The following is an 18212-nucleotide window of genomic DNA, read 5'->3' on the forward strand; positions in this document are numbered from 1 at the left end:
CAATAACAACTATGTCCCAGCCTCCTCTCATAATTGGGGTTAAATATAGCCGTTGACTATATATCAAACTTCGCTGATTTTTTGTTTTCAAATTGGCATTGTTTAGCATCATGAACCAGCTGTCGATGAGAATGAAATACAAAAAAATAATGCAAACCATAAAAATCAAAGTTCCGTTATATTTGGAAACGGTGTTCAATAGGGAATCAAACAGTATAATACCCTTTTTAATTATGTGTTTAGTTCAGAAGAGGCCACGCACAAGAACATGTTGGTTCCTTAATAACCTTTGGGGGGTAACTAAATAGCTGACAGTAGAAAGTGAAGAAGAGATGCCAGTTATGATGCCAAAACCTAAAATAAATTGTTTTTTACTGTTTTACTGTTAGGAAATACCATTTTAAAACCAAGTTTTAGAATTTAAAGTTTTTGAATTTTGCAGCTCCCTACCCTCTCCCTGACCAAACAGCTTCCAGAGACAGCTAAAGTGGCACGTTTTTCATTTGGAATAAACGTTATTTTCAGTATCGGAAGTCAGCTATTCCATTTATTTCGTAATTTATTAGGAGTTAAGCCACTTTTTTTTCAATCATTTGCTAGACTAAAAGAGCGCTCATTTGATGCATAGTAAGTATTACCAACACATAAAATTGTTGTTTTATGAAACAAATGAATATTTGACACACAATGCTGGCTGTAAAATATTTTGTGTTTTATATTAACAATTGACTACTTAACATGTTTTTAGTTATCATCATAGGTTTTTGTTTAATTTACATTCAAAAAAAGTAAATAAAATGTTTCTATGGAAAGGTTAGAAATGCTAACAGTGTCCCCTCAAAATTATTAAAACTTCTGACACAGCATTTCTTCTTTGAGCATAAGCTATAAAATGGAAAACATAGATTTTGACCACCGATTTTGGTAGAGAAGTACTTAAGCTTGCTTTTACCGAAATTTTCTTAACAGATCCGAATATGTTTTTTTTATTTATTTTTTATTGTGAACTTTAAAATATCCGGCACCTAGTATTTGCCATTTGCTTATGTACATTCTGATATTCTGATGTTCAAAATTTTCCCTCTTTTAAGATAGCCAACTTGTTCAGTAAAATTGAAAGGTCAAATAATTATGTACATGTAGGTATCAATCCCCATAGACCTCGGGGCAAGGTTTTTTAATCTATGCACATTATTTTTATCCTCATTCATCTTAAAATTCTTCTTTTCAGTGCGTTTGTATGTGTCTCCTTGGATTGAGTTGTGACAATACCGTTTGGTCTGAAAAGTTCCAGGACAACAAAAATGAAGTTAAACATTGGCTCGTTGAGATTACTATCAGGCATACGGAAGATTTTTGTTTTGATCCTGATAATTTTTATTTTGTGTCTAGTGTTGCTCAAAATATCTGGCCCAGATAGTAACCATGTCGAATTCCTACAAGTATCAAGGACAAACATAGTTCACATAGCTCTAACAGGACAACTCACAGAGCGTCATCCAAATATATTTGATAGGCTGAGCAACATCACAAAGAGTATATACAAACATTGTGAAGGTGGCCAACTATTATTTCATGTCTTTACGGATCTAAATAGTACAATTCCTAGAAGTTATACGGATTTAATTCTGAAACTCAATTCAAAATTTACCAATATAAAGGTATGACAGACCTTGTTGACTTTTTTAACTCGTTTATTGTAAGCTAAAGTCTAAGAAAAAACAGTTCTAAACATTAAATAAATTAAACAAATCAATTTTTATATTAATATCCAACATGTTTCTATTATGAGAGGGAGCCAGAATGTTTATTAATCTTTTGCTACTGCTCTAGATAAATTTCTGCGTATATGTCAAATTAGTATAATAGTAACAAATGCAAGCGCAGCCATACCACGGTGTACTAAAGTAGTTTCCAAATCCCTCATATCCCTTCAACAAATATAAGCGAAGCCCTATCCCAATGGGCTATTTGGCTGCTATCCCTCGTAACCAGCTAAAAACTTCTACGAGATTTAACATTTTCCGGAAACAATATATTATCGGTGAAACCATCCAAATGATACAAACAGGCCCATAGTGATATCTCAATTTCCGGTTGATAAGGAAATTTCTGGAACATTATTATCTGAGCTTACTTTGCCAAGTATGTTATTAAATAATTGAAGTGAGTTTGAAGTGACATGATGTCTAATAAACAAAGTTTTGATATGGATTCTAATAAACAATTGATAGGGATGTTTTTGTACTATAATGATATCAACCCGATAATTGATTATTGATAACAGATTATGACTAAAACCGGCCAGGTATCATTATTATAATGTAGTTCCCCTGAATATATCGGTTTTCCATTACCGGGCTTGCACGTGAGTTTAGGTTCCCTATACCAATCCGAGAAACCAATGCCCACAACCAGGGCCGCCGGTCCCCCTCCAAAGTTTCAATACCCCCCCCACTCATGTTTTTCTTTCAACTTTTTTGTGTATAACCAAATTAAAGTCCTTAGAAATATATTCTAAGGAAATCAATGTATTGTTTGTGGGACGCTGGCTAACTGATGTTAACCGTAACAATATAATAACAAGTTAATTGTGCAATCGATTTTTAATTGGAGTTGGATCCTTGGTAAATGCAATCAGTGATTTGTTTGCAGGTATCAACTTTGGCATCATTCCGAGAATATGCATAATACGGTGATTTTAGATGCTTTCTGGACAGACATATTCTTTTGATGGTTAATGAAACATTTCAATCTCTAAAACTGTAGTGACTACAACCAGGCAGGTATCATTTTTATAATGTAATGGTCCTGAGCACGGATTATTGATTATAGATACTGATTACTAATTATCAATTATTGATAATCGATTATTGGTTATTGATTAATGGCTACTAATTATCAATTATTAATTTTTGATTATTGTTTGTTGATATTGATTGATAATGGACTTTCTTGTTGATGTTTTGGAGCCTAGAATTTTTTGAACTTAGAGGATGTTACATGGCTAGAAAGAAGATTGAATCAACGAATGCACCTTGAGTATCAAAAATTAATAAAAAGTAATTGTGTATAGAACAAACTTAGCTACTTGGTAAATTTCAAGTCTTTTAACTGGTACCGAGTATCTGACTTGACTTTTTTAAATAAGAAACGATATACATAAATCTTATACAAAGGAGTAAATGTATCGAAATTAGTAAAAACGCACTTTTGTATAGAACAAACTCAGCTACAAGGTAAATTCAAAGTCTTTTAAATGGTGACTGAATGTCAAAATTTAATAAAAAAGTACTTTCGCATTGAACAATCTCATTTACTTGGTAAATTCAAATTCTTTTAATTGCTGACTGAGTATCAAAAATTAATAAAAAAAAGCACTTATCCATAAAAGTCAACAATTAAAAGACTTAGATTTTACCAAGTAGCTGAACTTGTTCACTGCAAAAGTATTTTTTTTTAATTTTGATAATCATTCATCAACTAAAAAACATGGAATTGACCAAGTAGCTGAATTTGTTCTATGCAAAAGTACTTTGTTATTAATTCTTGATACTCATTTCAATTAAAATATTTCGAATTTACTAAGTAGCCGAGTTTATTCTATGCAAATGTGCTTTTTATCAATTGTTAATACTCACTCAACAATTAAAAGACATGGAATTTACCAAGTACCTGAATTTGCTCAATGAAAAAGGACTTTTTTGTTAATTTTAATACTCAGTCACCAATTAAAAGATTTTGAATTGACCAAGTAGCTGAGTTGGTTCTATGCAAAACTGCTTATTGATTAATATTTGATACTTAGTCACCAATCAAAGGACTTGCAATTTACCAAGTAGCTGATTTTTTGCTATGCAAAAGGGATTTTTTATTAATTTTTGATATCAGTCACCAACTAAAAGACTTCGAATTTACCAAGTAACTTAGTTTGTTTTATGCAAAAGTAACTTTTTTTATTAATTCTTGATAGTTAGTTACCAATTAAAACATTTGTAATTTATCAAGCATTTCAGTTTGTCATATGCAAAAGTGGTTTTTCATTAATCTTTCAAAGACTTGGAATTTATCAAGTAGCTGAGTTTTTTCTATACAAAAGGGTTTTTTCATGAATTTTTGATGTTCAGTCACCAATTAAAAGACTTGGAATTTACTAAGTACCAAGTAGCATAAGTAATTTCTTAATAATTTTCGATACTCAGGGTGCATTCCTTGATTCAAGCTACTTTCTAGCATGTGGCAAATTATATGTTCAAAAGAATTCTAAGTACAAAAATAATTCTAAGTCCCCAAAATTCTAGGTTAAAAAAAAAAATCAATAATGAAATCAATAATCAATAACCAATAATCAATTATCAATAATTGATAATCAGTAATCAGTATCGAAAGTCAATAATCAGTGCTCATGACCACTACATTACAAAAATAATACCTGCTCGGTTGTCATTTCAGATTTAGAGATCGAAATAAGTTTTCTTAACTATTAAAAGAATATGTCTGTCCAGCAAGCATCTCAAGTGAGCGTGTTATGGATATTCTCGGAATGATGCCAAACAACGTTCCTTGAAACGAATCACTGATTGCATTTACCGTTTATCGAAATTAGACATTGTTAGCGTAAATAACTTGTCACGATGTAGTGACGCTTAACACCAGTTGGCCAACGTCCCAGAAACAACACATTGATTGCCTAGAATGTATTTCTAAGAACAGGCCTAAGAAGGCCTGCTTGTATTTATTGTATTGCTTCATCAACAGCATGAATGATTACGCGTTACCAGGTAACGCATCCTTCTTGAAATTCTCAATTTCTTGGAAACCGGCTTGCTTATTCTTGGAATGATGTTAAAGAAAGGTATCTGGAAACAAATCACAGACAGCATTTACCGAAAATCCAACTCCAATTGAAAAAATCGATTATGCAAATAACTTGTAATGATATTATGACGCTTAATATCAGTTGACAAATGTCCCAGAAACAATATGTTGGTTTCCTTAGAAGGTATTTCTGAGAGCTGTAATGTGATTTAAAATATGGAAAAAAGTTGAAAAAATGGTTTGGGGGCAAAAAGTTGAGGAGGAGCATTGGGGCCCTGGTGGGGGAATTGGGTCTTGGATAGGACTAATGGGACCCAAACTCATGCGCAAGCCTGGTAATGGAAAATAAATGTGCTGAGGCTCATTACATTGCACTAATGATACCTGACCGGTTGTAGTCATAATCAATTATCAGCCATCAATAATCAACAATCGGCTTGATACCATTATAGTACAAAAAGATCTCTAGCTATTGTATATTAGAATCTATATCAGAACTTCGTTTATTAGACATCATGTCACGTCAAACTCACTACAATTATTAAAAAACATACTTGGCAAACGAAATTACAAATAATAATGGTTCCAAAAATTTCCTCATCAACCGGACATTGAGATAACAGCATCGGAATGTTTGTATCATTTGAATGGTGTTACCGAGAATATATTGTTTCGGGAAAAATATTAAATCTCGTGGAAATTTTTAGCTGGTTACGAGGGACTAGCAGCTCCAACAGCTTTTTGGGATAGGGCTGCGCTTTTATTTGTTGAAGGGATATGGGGGATTTGTATTTCCATTAGTACACTGAGATACGGCTGTGCTTGTATTTGTTACTAGCATACTACTTGTCTAATTAATTCGTTACTTCTGTTTATTTTTTCCTAAGGAAGACCGCATTGAATGGGATATCATATGAAAAAAAATGCTCATTAGAACGAAAATGTCTTCTATTACACTTTTAAACAATAAAAGAGACTTTGTCGCAGTAAAATGTTTCTTACCGCCATTCTCTGCAACAAAACGGCAAATTTGGCCAATATAGGACCAAAATAATATAATTTAAAAATATATTTTATAGCCACGGAGTTTAAAAGTATCGAAAAAGCCTAAATAATGTGTTCTGGTTTAAAAAAAAAATATACTGACACGATGGCACGGCTTTCAAAGATATAAAAACTTTTGTTGATTCAAATTATTTATTCAAATAAGAAAAACATAACACCAATAATAATAAAGGTCCTGGAAGTGAACTAGTTGAGGACCATAACAACAAAAAATTGAAAAATGAAGAAGAGAGTAAAAAAAGAGAAAGCATGGGTAATTAAAGCAAATTGAATAAGAATTTAGAGAATTATAATTTCTAAATTTTATTACATTGTTATACAGCGTGCGAAAATTTGTGGATAGCTCGACACTGGAGGGTATTATATTCCATTGAAGTATAGATTTATCGATGGGAGATCGCTGGGTGGAAATAGAGACACACTTAGGGACAATGAAGGAATGGTTGGATGAACGGAGACAGAGGCCTTAACAATTATTACTATTAAAATAAGATAATAATTGGGGAGGAAGATTTTTATGGTAAGCAGAGTATGCAAGGGATAGATTGAATTTTTTGATGATTTGCTCAAAAGGGACAATACCAAAATCGGAGTACAAGTCCTGGGTGGGATATAGTCGGGGCATTATGGCTCTGATGTAGGACACATTTGTTGCCAATGATAGGGAGTAGTCTATGTGGACACCAAGAAACTTATCAACCTCGATCTGCGGGAGGAGATATTTTAGGCCAAGTGTTTGCTGAGCTTCATTTTTTTATAAGGGGTTCGAAATAATACAACCTGACTTTTCTTGCTGTTAATGGTCATGCAGTTAACGAGACACTACTCCTGTAATCTATTCAAAAGGGTTTGAGTAGAGGCGACGACGGATGGTAAATTAGGACCGGTGATGAAAAAGTTGCTATCGTCAGCAAAAAGTACTGGGTGCACTGATAGACCCAGGTCCATAACCAATTCATTATTATAAAGGAGAAAAAGTATTGGACCAAGAGCAGAGTCCCGTGAGACGCCCCTCCTGACAGGTAGGGGATGTGAAGTCACCCCGCCCAGACTTACACTCTGTACTCTACCAGAGAGATAAGAGCCAAACCATGAGAAAGGAACTCCACGAATCCCTAAGCTGTTGAGTTTACTTAATAAAACACTGTGATCAACCATGTCAAAGGCCTTAGAAAAATCCAGAAATTAGCCCAATACAGTATTTTTAAGGTCAAGTTTGGAGCGTATAAACTTGGTGGCGTCTATTAGTGCATGAGGAGTTGAAAATTTGGAACAGAAGCCATATTGATGAGGAAAAATCAACGAATCTGAAGAATGAATCCCAAATAAAAAGGGAGAAAGACGTCGGAATATAATTCTCTCGAGCCCTTTAGATATAAGTGGGAGAAGTGAGATTGGACGATAATTACTTATCTCAGACGGATCGCCTTTTTTATGAATCGGGATAACAATGCTGATTTAAATATTTCTGGGGAGACTCCATTGGTCATAGACAGGTTTGCTATGTGCACAATGGGCTCACAAATATAGGAAGATACGGTCCTAAAAAGCTTATTACTTATGCTAAGGAAGTCAGGTTTACTACAATTAGAGACACATTTGATAACTTGAAGCACCTCTTTACGATCAGTTGGGGAGAAAAACATGGATCCAGGATTCTTGCTAGGGTGTACTGACTGGAAGAAGAAACAGGAGTTAGCATTTGGAATACTAGTGAAATAATTATTAAAAGCATCCGGTACTGAAATTTGTTCAATTAATTTGCCACTGATGTCCTTAAGGTTTAATAGATGCAGATCTTGAATTCTTTTTTTTGAAAGAATTTCACTTATTGTGGACCAAATTCTTTGCAAGTTCCCTTCGCAATGAGAGATTTTTGAATAATTATAATTTTTTGCTTCCCGGACGAGTTTGGTATATAAGTTTTTGTATTTTTTATAATTAGTCAGGTCAATATCGTTACTGGTTTTGCAAGCTAACTTATATAGGTCATTTTTCGGTATGAAGAGATTATCAGGCTATTAGACAACCGGGGGCGTATATGGGTAGTTTTTTGGTTTGATTTACGAACTGGAAAGGTTGAACTGATAAGATCACTCAGTCCTTGTGGAAAACCATTTGTGGCTGAATTAGCATCCTGACAATCCAAAACCCTGGACCAGTCGGAGGATTTCAAACGATCCGTGAACCGGTTCACATTCACAGTATTATATATTCTATCATATGTAGGAGTATTAGTTCTAGAGGGTTGAGCAGCTGGTAGGGAGGGTAGGGAGAGATAGATTGGAAAGTGATCTGACAGGTCAGAAAATATTATTTTGGAGGACAGGTGGTTTCCCAGGGAAATGGATACAAAAATGTTATCAATTACAGTAACTGTAGACCTCATAGGATCAACTCTAGTAAGAAAAATGATTGTGGGAAGAAGACTACTTGAGGTGTATGTTTCAAAGAGGTGTCACAATCACTATTATTGCTAACATTTAGTAAATTACAATTGCAGTCCACAAAACCTATTGCCTTCTTTTGTGGTAAATTAATAAAACTAGAAAAATCATCAAACAGATTACAAAAGAAAGGGGTTAGACATGAGGGGGCCTTATAAAATAATGAAAAAATAAAAGAATTCTCGTCAACATTTATGTGTACGATTATTAAATAAATACATCTATTATTTATAGGTTGCGAGAATAAGGATTCCCAGTCTAACAGCCTGGTGAATTTCAGACTTGACCAGATGTAAAGAGAAATGTCACCAGAGGACTTGGTTAATTTTTTTTCAATATAAATAGCTTGAAAGCAAGGAAGGGAAAATTCATTATTATCATCAATTTCTGAAAGCCACGTTTCCGTTATTCCAATTACGTCGAAAGGGCAGTAACCATTAATTAAAATTAAGTCTTTAAATTTAGCCCACTTATCCCGTATACTTTTGATGTTAAAGCAAATTACGTTAAGTTTGGTCTCTTCCATTAGCTTAGGTTTCACATTTTTCACAAATTCAAAAGTGTCGAGGTATTCACAGTTAATTTGGTTTAAAGGACTATCGGGGCTAGCTAAGGGGCTGGTGGGCAAATTGTTTTGTTCATCGTAATAGTTAAAAAAACACTATTGCACAGTGATAAACATTTGAGAAACATAAAATCTTGTATAGTACACATTTAAATATCCATTGTTGTCTAAGTTTCATCATTTCCTTGATTAGAATATTGGAAGTCTTCTTCAGCCAAAGAAACATCATTGGTGGTAATTTTGGACTGGGATCGAAAGTTTGCCGTTTTTTTTCTTAGATTTCTTGCCTTTGACTAGGGCAGTGGCACCGACTACCGTCTTGGGGGTTGTGGCATTGTCAGAGCCTGTTTTAATTTGATTTGCAGTTAAGTCTAAAGGCTTAACTAGCTTTGATGTGGAATCTATGTCCTTTTTCATTGAGGACAATTGAGTTATAGCTGTTTGTAAGATGTCATCACCCAGGAGTTTAGTGATAGCCTTCTTCTTGAGAATATTTTTGGTTTCCTCAGCTTCATTACTAACCTCAATTAAGTGACTGAAGGTGAGATAAGTTGCAAGCCTTTGCCATTTTTGGCTACTTTTAGATGAATCTTTTGGAGGGGAGGATGTTGAAGTAAACTTAGGTAAGGGATGGGGGGCCTAACTAGAACCTTGAGTGTGTACATTATTTGAATCTTTTGGAAAAGATACTGTCTTTGCATCTTCTACAGCAAATGTTGCTTGGCTTCTACTGGGCCGATGGGGTGCGGATTGCCAAGGGATTCTTGTAGCTACAACTGAGTAGGGTAGGTTCATTTTATCAGATGTTCTAAGGATTACGACTCGCTTTTGGTGAGCCGGGCAAGATTGTTTTCGGAGGGCTGTGTGTCCCTTACGGTTACGGTTTGACTCAAGGCATTCGCTAATTGCGTGGCCTGTTTTCCCGGACTTAAGGCAAGACGGATGAGACTGTTTTGCTGTGGCCATGGGCCAGACAAGTGGAGCATTGTAGGGGCTTGGGCTTATAAATCTTGTAAAAAAGGGACCAATCGTACAAGAATATTTCTCTACTTAGCTCAACTTTGCAGGATATGAGGATTGAACGGCTTGAGTGAAGAAAACCTTCTTTGTTTAAACTTAGCTTTATAGCAGTTGAAGGATTGATGAGAAGGCCTGAATAATCTATTAATTCAGTTTGTATTTCCTCTACTTTTACACTGGTATCAACACCATACAGCACATACTTTTTTAACTTTTCCACATCTTTTTTTGTGGCTAAAATTTTTGAGCCATCAAGAATTATTTCTTTGGATTTAGACAGCACATGGTCTACCGCCTGAGAAGACGTAAAGTAAATATCAATAGACTCGTCCTGCTTGAAAACAAGTTCAAAGTTTACCTTGGTGATCAGAAAGATAGGTTTTCTAATTTGCATTATTCGGTCTTTTGAAAAGGGTTGGCCATTGGTTTTCTTGATTAAGACAGCATAATAATTGGGGTAATCGTTAGCACTAGTTTCTGGGACAGTTGAAGAGAGGGGTTGCACTATTACTGGCGAACAAGTTTCATCCTTTTTCCTATTTTTGCCAGGCGTCTCACCTCTTTCCTTAGAGTTAGTTGCGGCTAAGGCCTGAATTCCTGACAAGTGGCTAACTGTTTTGGATTGCGTAGTTGGAGGAGTTCTAGGAAGAGTTTTAGAGGCAGGTTGGAATGGCGACTGGCTAAGGGTTTCAGTGGGAGTATTCTTTTCAGGTGGTAGCCTTAGGGGCTTTTTTCCCGTCATTTATACCGACGAGACACTGCAGTTTCACGAACTGTTAATCAGTTTTAATTCAAGGTTACTTGACCAAAAGTAAACATGACAGTTTTTAATCAGCGATAACACCAATATATTCAATTATACACAATGATAAATAATAACTCACTTTGCACGTGGTGATCAATCCCTCACAATTAAATCCGCAAGTTAATTACGAAATCTAACACAGTACAGTACAAAAATAATCCGATTAGGTTCATAACTAGTTCCTTTTAGTTCAGATGCTAAACTCATACTGATGAAAGTAAATAGTGAAAATGAAACTTAAAGAGAACGAAAGTTATGCTTCCAACCTTATGTAAAATTTTTCTAAAAAATTGGTGTAAAACAACAGACTGCTGATACATCTCTAAATTTGTAGGATTAGACAAATCTAGTGCTTTACTGAAAACAAAAAGCTCATGCACAAATAAAGCAAAAATTAATATTATTACTTTAGAAACAAAAAGTCGCTATGTGGCTTGTAGGAAATAGCAGATTAGTTGAAAAGACCACTAACACTTCTTAATGACCATGGTTTGGCTAACTGTTATCATAGAGCTTAAATTCTCCTAGAATCTCAAGCAAATAAAAATCAATTTAGTAGCCAAAAAGTCACTAAGCGGGCTAAAAATCCCGGACTCGTTAATAAGGCACCTTTTTTGTCTTATACACCCTATCATCGATAATTGTTCCTTTTATAGATTCTAGCTATAGACATTTACCTCGCTGATTCCCAAAATAAAATACTTACCAACCATTTCCTAAACTCTGGAAATCCAGTCATTTATTTCTATGGTACAAAATATTCAAGTTGTGACGTTAATTTCCTAATTAAATCTGTAGTTGAAGGGACCTTATTCCCCCTTTCATCTCATGTGATTGCTCTTTTCAATATTTTTTCATATTTTTTTTTTTGCTTCCATAACTCACCACAATTTTACTAGCCTATTTGACAACCCCCTGACTTTAAATCCAAGTCACGGGCATTTATCGTACATTCAGCTCATAATGAGCTTTAGTGGGATGCATGCATGATGCGGAACCTTTTTTTAAAAAAAAACAAGAGCTATGAGCTCATATGGCACTTGTGACGAAGTTGGAAGAGCCAAGAGCCCAAAGCTCATATGGTATGAGCTATAGCAAAATCCTAAGAATCAATAGATTGATTTAAAAGGAAAATCAGAGGCTTAATGCCGGTCAGCATTTTAAATAGGAGCTCTAAGACACAAGATTCTTCTAAATATCAAAATTCATTAAGATCCGACCACCCAATCGTAAGTTAAAAATACATCATTTTTTCTAATTTTTCCACTCCCTTCAGCCCCCCAGAGGGTTGAATCACGGAAAACAACTTTATCAAGTCAATTTGTGCAGGTCCCTGACCCGCCTACATATTTTCATCGTCCTATCACGTATCTACAACATTTGCTTATTCTACTCACCAAGTTTCATCCATCTCTCCGCTCTAAGCGTTTTTCAAGATTTCTGGTTCCCCCCTCCAACTCCCCACAATGTTACCAGATTTGGTCGGGATTTAAAATAAGAGCTCTGAAACATGAATTCCTTCTAAATATCAAATTTCATTAAGATCTGGTAATCTGGTCTTAAGTTAAAAATACCTCAATTTTTGCTAATTTTTTCGAATTACCCCACAACTCCCTCAAAGAGAGCAAATTCATTCCGCTTATGCCAATTACGTATCTAGGACTTGTGCTTATTCTTCCATCAAGTGTCATCCCGATCTCTCCGCTCTAAGCGTTTTCCGAGATTTCTGTTCCCCCTCTCCAACCTCCTATGTCCCCAGATCCGATTCAAATTGAAAATGGAGCATATGAGACATAAAACCTTTTTATATATCAAGTTTCATTAAGATCCGATCACCCATTCGTAAAATAAAGATACCTCAATTTTCACGTTTTTCAAGATTTCCAGTTCCCCCTCCAACTCCCCCTGTGTTACCAGATCTGGTCGGACTTTAAAACAAGAGCTCTGAAGCACAAGATCCTCCTAAATATCAAATTTCATTAAGATCTGATCACCCGTTCGTGAGCTGCAAATACATCATTTTCTAATTTTTCCGAATTACCCCCCTCCCCCAAATCCCCCAAAGACAGTGGATCCGGTCCGGTTATGTCAGTCACGTATCATGGACTTGTGTGTATTCTTCCCACCAAGTTTCATCCTGATCTCTGCACTCTAAGCATTGTCCAAGATTTCCGGTCTCCCCCCATCTCCCCCCTGTGATACTGGATCTGTTCGGTATTTAAAATACGACATCTGAGTTACGAGATCCTTCCAAATATGAAATTTCATTAAAATCCGATTACTCCTTCGTAAGTTAAAAATACCTCATTTTTTCTAATTTTTAAGAATTAACCCTCCCAACTCCCCCAAATAGAGCGGGTCCGTTCCGGTTATGTCAATCACGTATCTAGGAATTGTGCTTATTTTTCCCATCAGGTTTCATCCCAATCCCTCCTCTCTAAGCGTTTTCCAAGATTATAGGTTTCCCCCTACAACTCCCCCCAATGTCTCCGGATCCGGCCAGAATTGAAAATAAGAGCTCTGAGACACGATATCCTTCTAAATGTCAAATGTCATTAAGATCCAATCACCCGTTCGCAATTTAAAAATACCTCTTTTTTCTAATTTTTCCAAATTAACCCTCCTCCCACTCCCCCCAAGATAGTCGAATTGGGGAAACGACTATCGTTAATTTAATCTGGTCTGGTTCCTGATACGGCTGCCGAATTTCATTGTCCTAGCTTATCTGGAAGTGCCTAAACTAGCAAAACCAGGACAGACAGACCGACAGAATTTGCGATCGCTATGTATCTATCGCTTGGTAAATATGCAAGTGCCATAAAAAAATGACAATTAGGGTTGCTGTTTCCTTGCAATTCACATTTCTGCAATCACTCAACAATCGGATCTAATTCTTTATAGTCATTTTGTAAGATTGCTTTAACATAATATCAAGTCAATTCCATTTGGCACTGCGGGTTCATCAGGTTTGCGAGGTCGTTTTGAAATTACAATTAAAGTAATTATCAGGTTTAGCTTCATCTTGTCGGATGATATCACTGTGACACTTGATCCTGATAGCAAGCATGACTTCCGAATGTACACCTTTGATTAAGGATATTTAGTCATGACAATTTGATTACTATCTTGAAACTTAAACAGTAGACTTGAGAATTTACTTTCCATTTAAGCGAGTATTCTACCATAAGACCTATTTTCTACCATAAGGCGTTATTTCGGGGGGGGGGGCAAGACGGCAGAGGATCCCCCAATAATTTAGAGAAAAATTATATATAGCCCATTGCCCCTTGACTTTCCAGATGCGACTCCTCCCTCCCCCCGATAAAAGTGATGGAACTATGCCCTTGCTTATGACTACTGGTTCTGTTTGATTGCCCTCAGGAAAAGAAATAAAGAAAGGGGAGGGGAAGACTCAACAGTGCAACCCATTCTAAAATGCAATTTTCTTTAGTTTTCAAGATCAGGATTTTTAGAACTACGGTCAGGGGTTTTTGATCATGGTGACTTTAATAATTGCTTGTTCTTTTATTTTCTTATCAATTTTCTGGCATTCCACAGAAATATCAGCTCTTTTCCAAATTTTTCAAATTGTTAAATATTTGTTCGAACCTAAATTTACAATACCATTTTGAAGACAACAGCAATGGCAAATCGTTCACACTAAATAATCTTTTTAAAATAAAATCTGAAAATTTTTATTCAGACGAGTTTTCTTAGACAAGAAGCTGATAATCTATTCCCCCCCCCCCAAAAAAAAATCCTATGTCACTTTCACTTTCGTAAACTCTCAGCGACTCAGTTCCGAAGTATGTTGTGCAAAAGAAGCATTGATTAAAGTTAGACCAAATTGGACGCTGTTTTCTCTTTGGCTATTTTATATGGATAGAAAAGAAAGAGAAAAGTTTATTTGAGCCCTAAAGCCATACACAATATGATATAATAGTACAACACTGCACAGAACACACACTCAATATAAAACAATACTTATTTTCATTCACTCGGGCTCGACTGAGCCTCTCCCGCCTTTTCCACATATCGTGCCATTTTGCATATGGTTCCAGGCTTCGAAGACCTCAGAATATTAGGAAGTAGCACCAACCGATGGTCCCCCTAAATTTCATCCCTAAGACTTTCAAGCTCCTGCCACTCCATGAGGAAATGGGCTAAATTATTATCCTCTTTTCTGCAATACCGACACTTACCATTTGTACCCATATTTTTTTTTAATTTCTGCTCCCTGTGTACTGTAAGGCAATTTCCTCTCAACTGGATCCATGATTTTAAATATTTAAAAGGTAAATCTATCTTAAAATAGTATTCTTCCCCAAAAATTTATTTTACTGTACTATATTCATTCAGTGTTTCGGACGAACGTACTAAACAACCCCACTCTTGTATCTCTTGGTCTTTCAATCTCTGCATAATTTCTGGAAGGCATTGTGTGTTTCCGGGTCCGTTTCCTTCCATCCATAAATAAGAGAAGCCTAGTTTGTCAAGAGATTTCTTGATTTGTTGAGTCCAAGTAGTTTTCCTATTAATTCGAAGCAAATCATTATATTTTGTTTAGCCAATCGGTCCTCAGGAAGTTGGGTTAATATCAGCCAAAACTTAAATACTTGATAAAGCCGGTGCAATTTCAGTGAGAAGATGCCGAAGTCTCCTTTGATTAGCTGGTTATGTGTTGTCTGGTGCAGCCCGAAAAGTCTTTTGTAGTATCTAAACTGGACTGATTCTAGCTTCTCCGCGGCTTCCAGGCCCCATAGCTCAGCTCCGTAATGGATTGCCGGTTTAATTTTCGAATCAAATACTTGCTTAAACATTTTTAATGACTTCGACTTTTTCACTAGGTCATTACGTAATATCTCACCCACTGCTGCTTTCCCTCGCTTTGACATTTCGCTCACATGTTCCTTCCAACTGCAGTTAGGTGTCAGGGGAAATCCCAGATATTTCGCCTTTTCCACTACCTTAATCTCTTGTCTTTTGAATCGAAATTTTTCGTTCTCAACTAAATTCCTTCTTCCTCCTTTATTGAAGATCATTATCTCCGTCTTCCCGAGGTTTAGACGTAGTTTCTTCGAATCAAGGTATTCTGCCATCAGGTCAATGAAAATTTGTAGTTCACGAGCTGTTTTCGCTACTAATGCTATGTCATCGACGAACAGCAGGGCCGAAATCGTTCTGTTGCCGAACTTAACGGTTGGGACCCATCTTTTCTCCAAGAATTCTACAATGTCGGATACATGGATATTAAATATAAAAAAACAAGTTTTTAACTGAAAGTAAGGAGCGACATTAAAACTTAAAACGAACAGAAATTACTTCGTATATGAAAGGGGCTGCTTCCTCATCAACGCCCCGCTCTGCACGCTAAAGTTTGACTCTTTCTCTCAATTCTACTTTTTAAAATAGTAAAAAACTTTAGCTTTTAGCGTAGGTGTTTTTGACTTACGAGTGGGTGATCGGATCTTAATGAATTTTGATATCCAGAAGAACCTCGTGACCCAGAGCTCTTATTTTAAATCCCGACTGGCATGAAGCCTCTTATATTCCTTATAAAGCAGTCTATTGATTCTTAGAATTTTGCTAGAGCTCATATCATATGAGCTCTTGGCTCTTGGCTTTTCCGACCTCGTCACAAGTGCCATATGAGCTCTTAGTCCTTGTTTAGCTTTTAAAGCGTTTAATTATGTTAATTCTGATATTATGTTTTACAGGTCTTTTTATTATTTATTTATAGGTTTTTTAATTATTCGAATTTTGTTTTTATTTCTTTTTACTTTCCATGTTGTTTTTTTGTCATTTCATTTGTTCCGGTTTATTTCGTTCGCTTTTACGTTCAAAAAATTTGAACTTTCTCACATAGCACTGTAGAAGGGAAGCGGTCGTCTTCCCAAAATTATTCGTATTGTTTCGTCTAATTTGTTTGTCGGCCTTATGAAACTCGTTCTCAATATCATTTTTTTTCTTTGGTTTGGTTTCTTTAACTTGATCTTTATGTGTTATAGAATGCATACTTTGGATGGTGATTCATATGCATACTATCGCTTCAATGCGCATCGGTTTTTAAAAGAACCTTGTAGGCCTTATCTGGCGATTAGGAGAGCAGCTTCAACAAGTACATAATTAGGCTTAATTGTCTGATATATCGCTTGGATTCATTTGTGGAATACTGATTAACCTCTAAAATGCTTAATTTTTAAGGATTTTGTTTTCGAATTAATTGTTTAGGATTGCTAATGAAAGGTAGCAGCGATGCTCTTATTGGGGAAACATTTGGAGTATTACATGAGTCATACCATTTATATGCATACCTGAATATGAGGAGGGCAAGAAATAAGAATAAGAGAGACATCCTACACTCTAGGATTGGTAGGATTCCTCTCTTTTCTCTAGCCTTTTCTCTATAAAAGGGGAAAGGCTAAGACATAGGCTAAAACACCATAAATGGGTAGCAAACTTAAGGTAGTTCAGGGTATCATGTTATCTGAGTGCATAAAAATAGGCTACGGCAAGAAGCTCTTTTTTTCGCTTTTTGTCTTTATTTATAACTTCATAATTTGGCTTTATAGACCTTGCATATATGATTTCACAAAAGACCTCTTTTATCGCTGTTATCACCATCCAGATTATTCGCTTATATTTTGGCTTTTAATCTGTAAATGTGAATCTGATTGGTCCCTGGTGGAGGAAGGAGGATCCCTATCCTCCAGTGTGCAGGGTCTGGTCCCTGGTGGAGGAAGGAGGATCCCTATCTCCAGTGTGCAGGTATGGTTGTATAATTTTCTAGAAAGGGAGAAAGTTAATTTTTTCAAAATTATATTTCTGATTTCCAAAAAAAATTCAATTAGTGAGGCTCGTTCCTATATTTGATACTGAAGATGACAATACCGAGAAATAAAATAAATATTTAATTAATATGTTCTTTCCTAATCTTTTATTCTTACATTGTATTGCGACTAATAAATTTATAGTCCCTCGCTGTATTTCTCTGCTCTAATGTGCCCCTTTTATTTTCAGGGATTCGTAAGAATGTACGATCTGGAAACAATATTTTCTCGTTATGAAAACGTTCTTCAGAGACTTATTTATAACTACTGGGACCGGTCCTCTATCAAAAATCCCTCTTGGGCTCTTCCTTTCAGATCTCCTATCATTTTTCTACGTCCCATCTATTACCTTCTTGACGAGCTAAAGGACGTTGATAAAATTATATCACCAGACTCTGATATGATTTTTATGGCTGATATTTACCAACTGTATTTAGAATTTTCGAAAATGAACGAATCTCAGATGATAGGCATGGGCCCTGAATTTGTATATTGTGACCAAGTATTTAAAATTTACAATAGCAAGTATCCTAACAATGAAGTTGTGAAGAAAAATCATGTGGTAAGTTCTCAAGCCTTATAATTTTTTTTAACATGTTGCATTCTAAATAAACACTTTTTACAATAACATTAAGTCTTTTTTTTCTCAAAAAAAGTTAAAG

The 18212-nt window shown here is 35.5% G+C and overlaps 1 protein-coding gene across 9 annotated transcripts in view; it reads left to right on the plus strand.

Annotated features, from left to right (window-relative positions):
* LOC136025179 (uncharacterized) overlaps positions 1 to 18212 on the plus strand; it is a 187732-nt gene that overhangs the window by 79767 nt on the left and 89753 nt on the right. For all 9 annotated transcript variants that reach the window (XR_010617034.1, XM_065700953.1, XM_065700955.1 and 6 more), the window contains exons 2-3: positions 1232 to 1661; positions 17741 to 18112. Coding sequence is in view for 8 of the 9 variants with exons in the window: in XM_065700953.1 (XP_065557025.1) it covers positions 1305 to 1661; positions 17741 to 18112 (729 nt within the window). In the remaining variant the exon portion in view is untranslated. The remainder of the gene's footprint in view (positions 1 to 1231; positions 1662 to 17740; positions 18113 to 18212) is intronic.

Source organism: Artemia franciscana, chromosome 3 (genome assembly GCF_032884065.1).
Source record: "Artemia franciscana chromosome 3, ASM3288406v1, whole genome shotgun sequence".
Lineage (NCBI taxonomy): Eukaryota > Metazoa > Arthropoda > Branchiopoda > Anostraca > Artemiidae > Artemia > Artemia franciscana.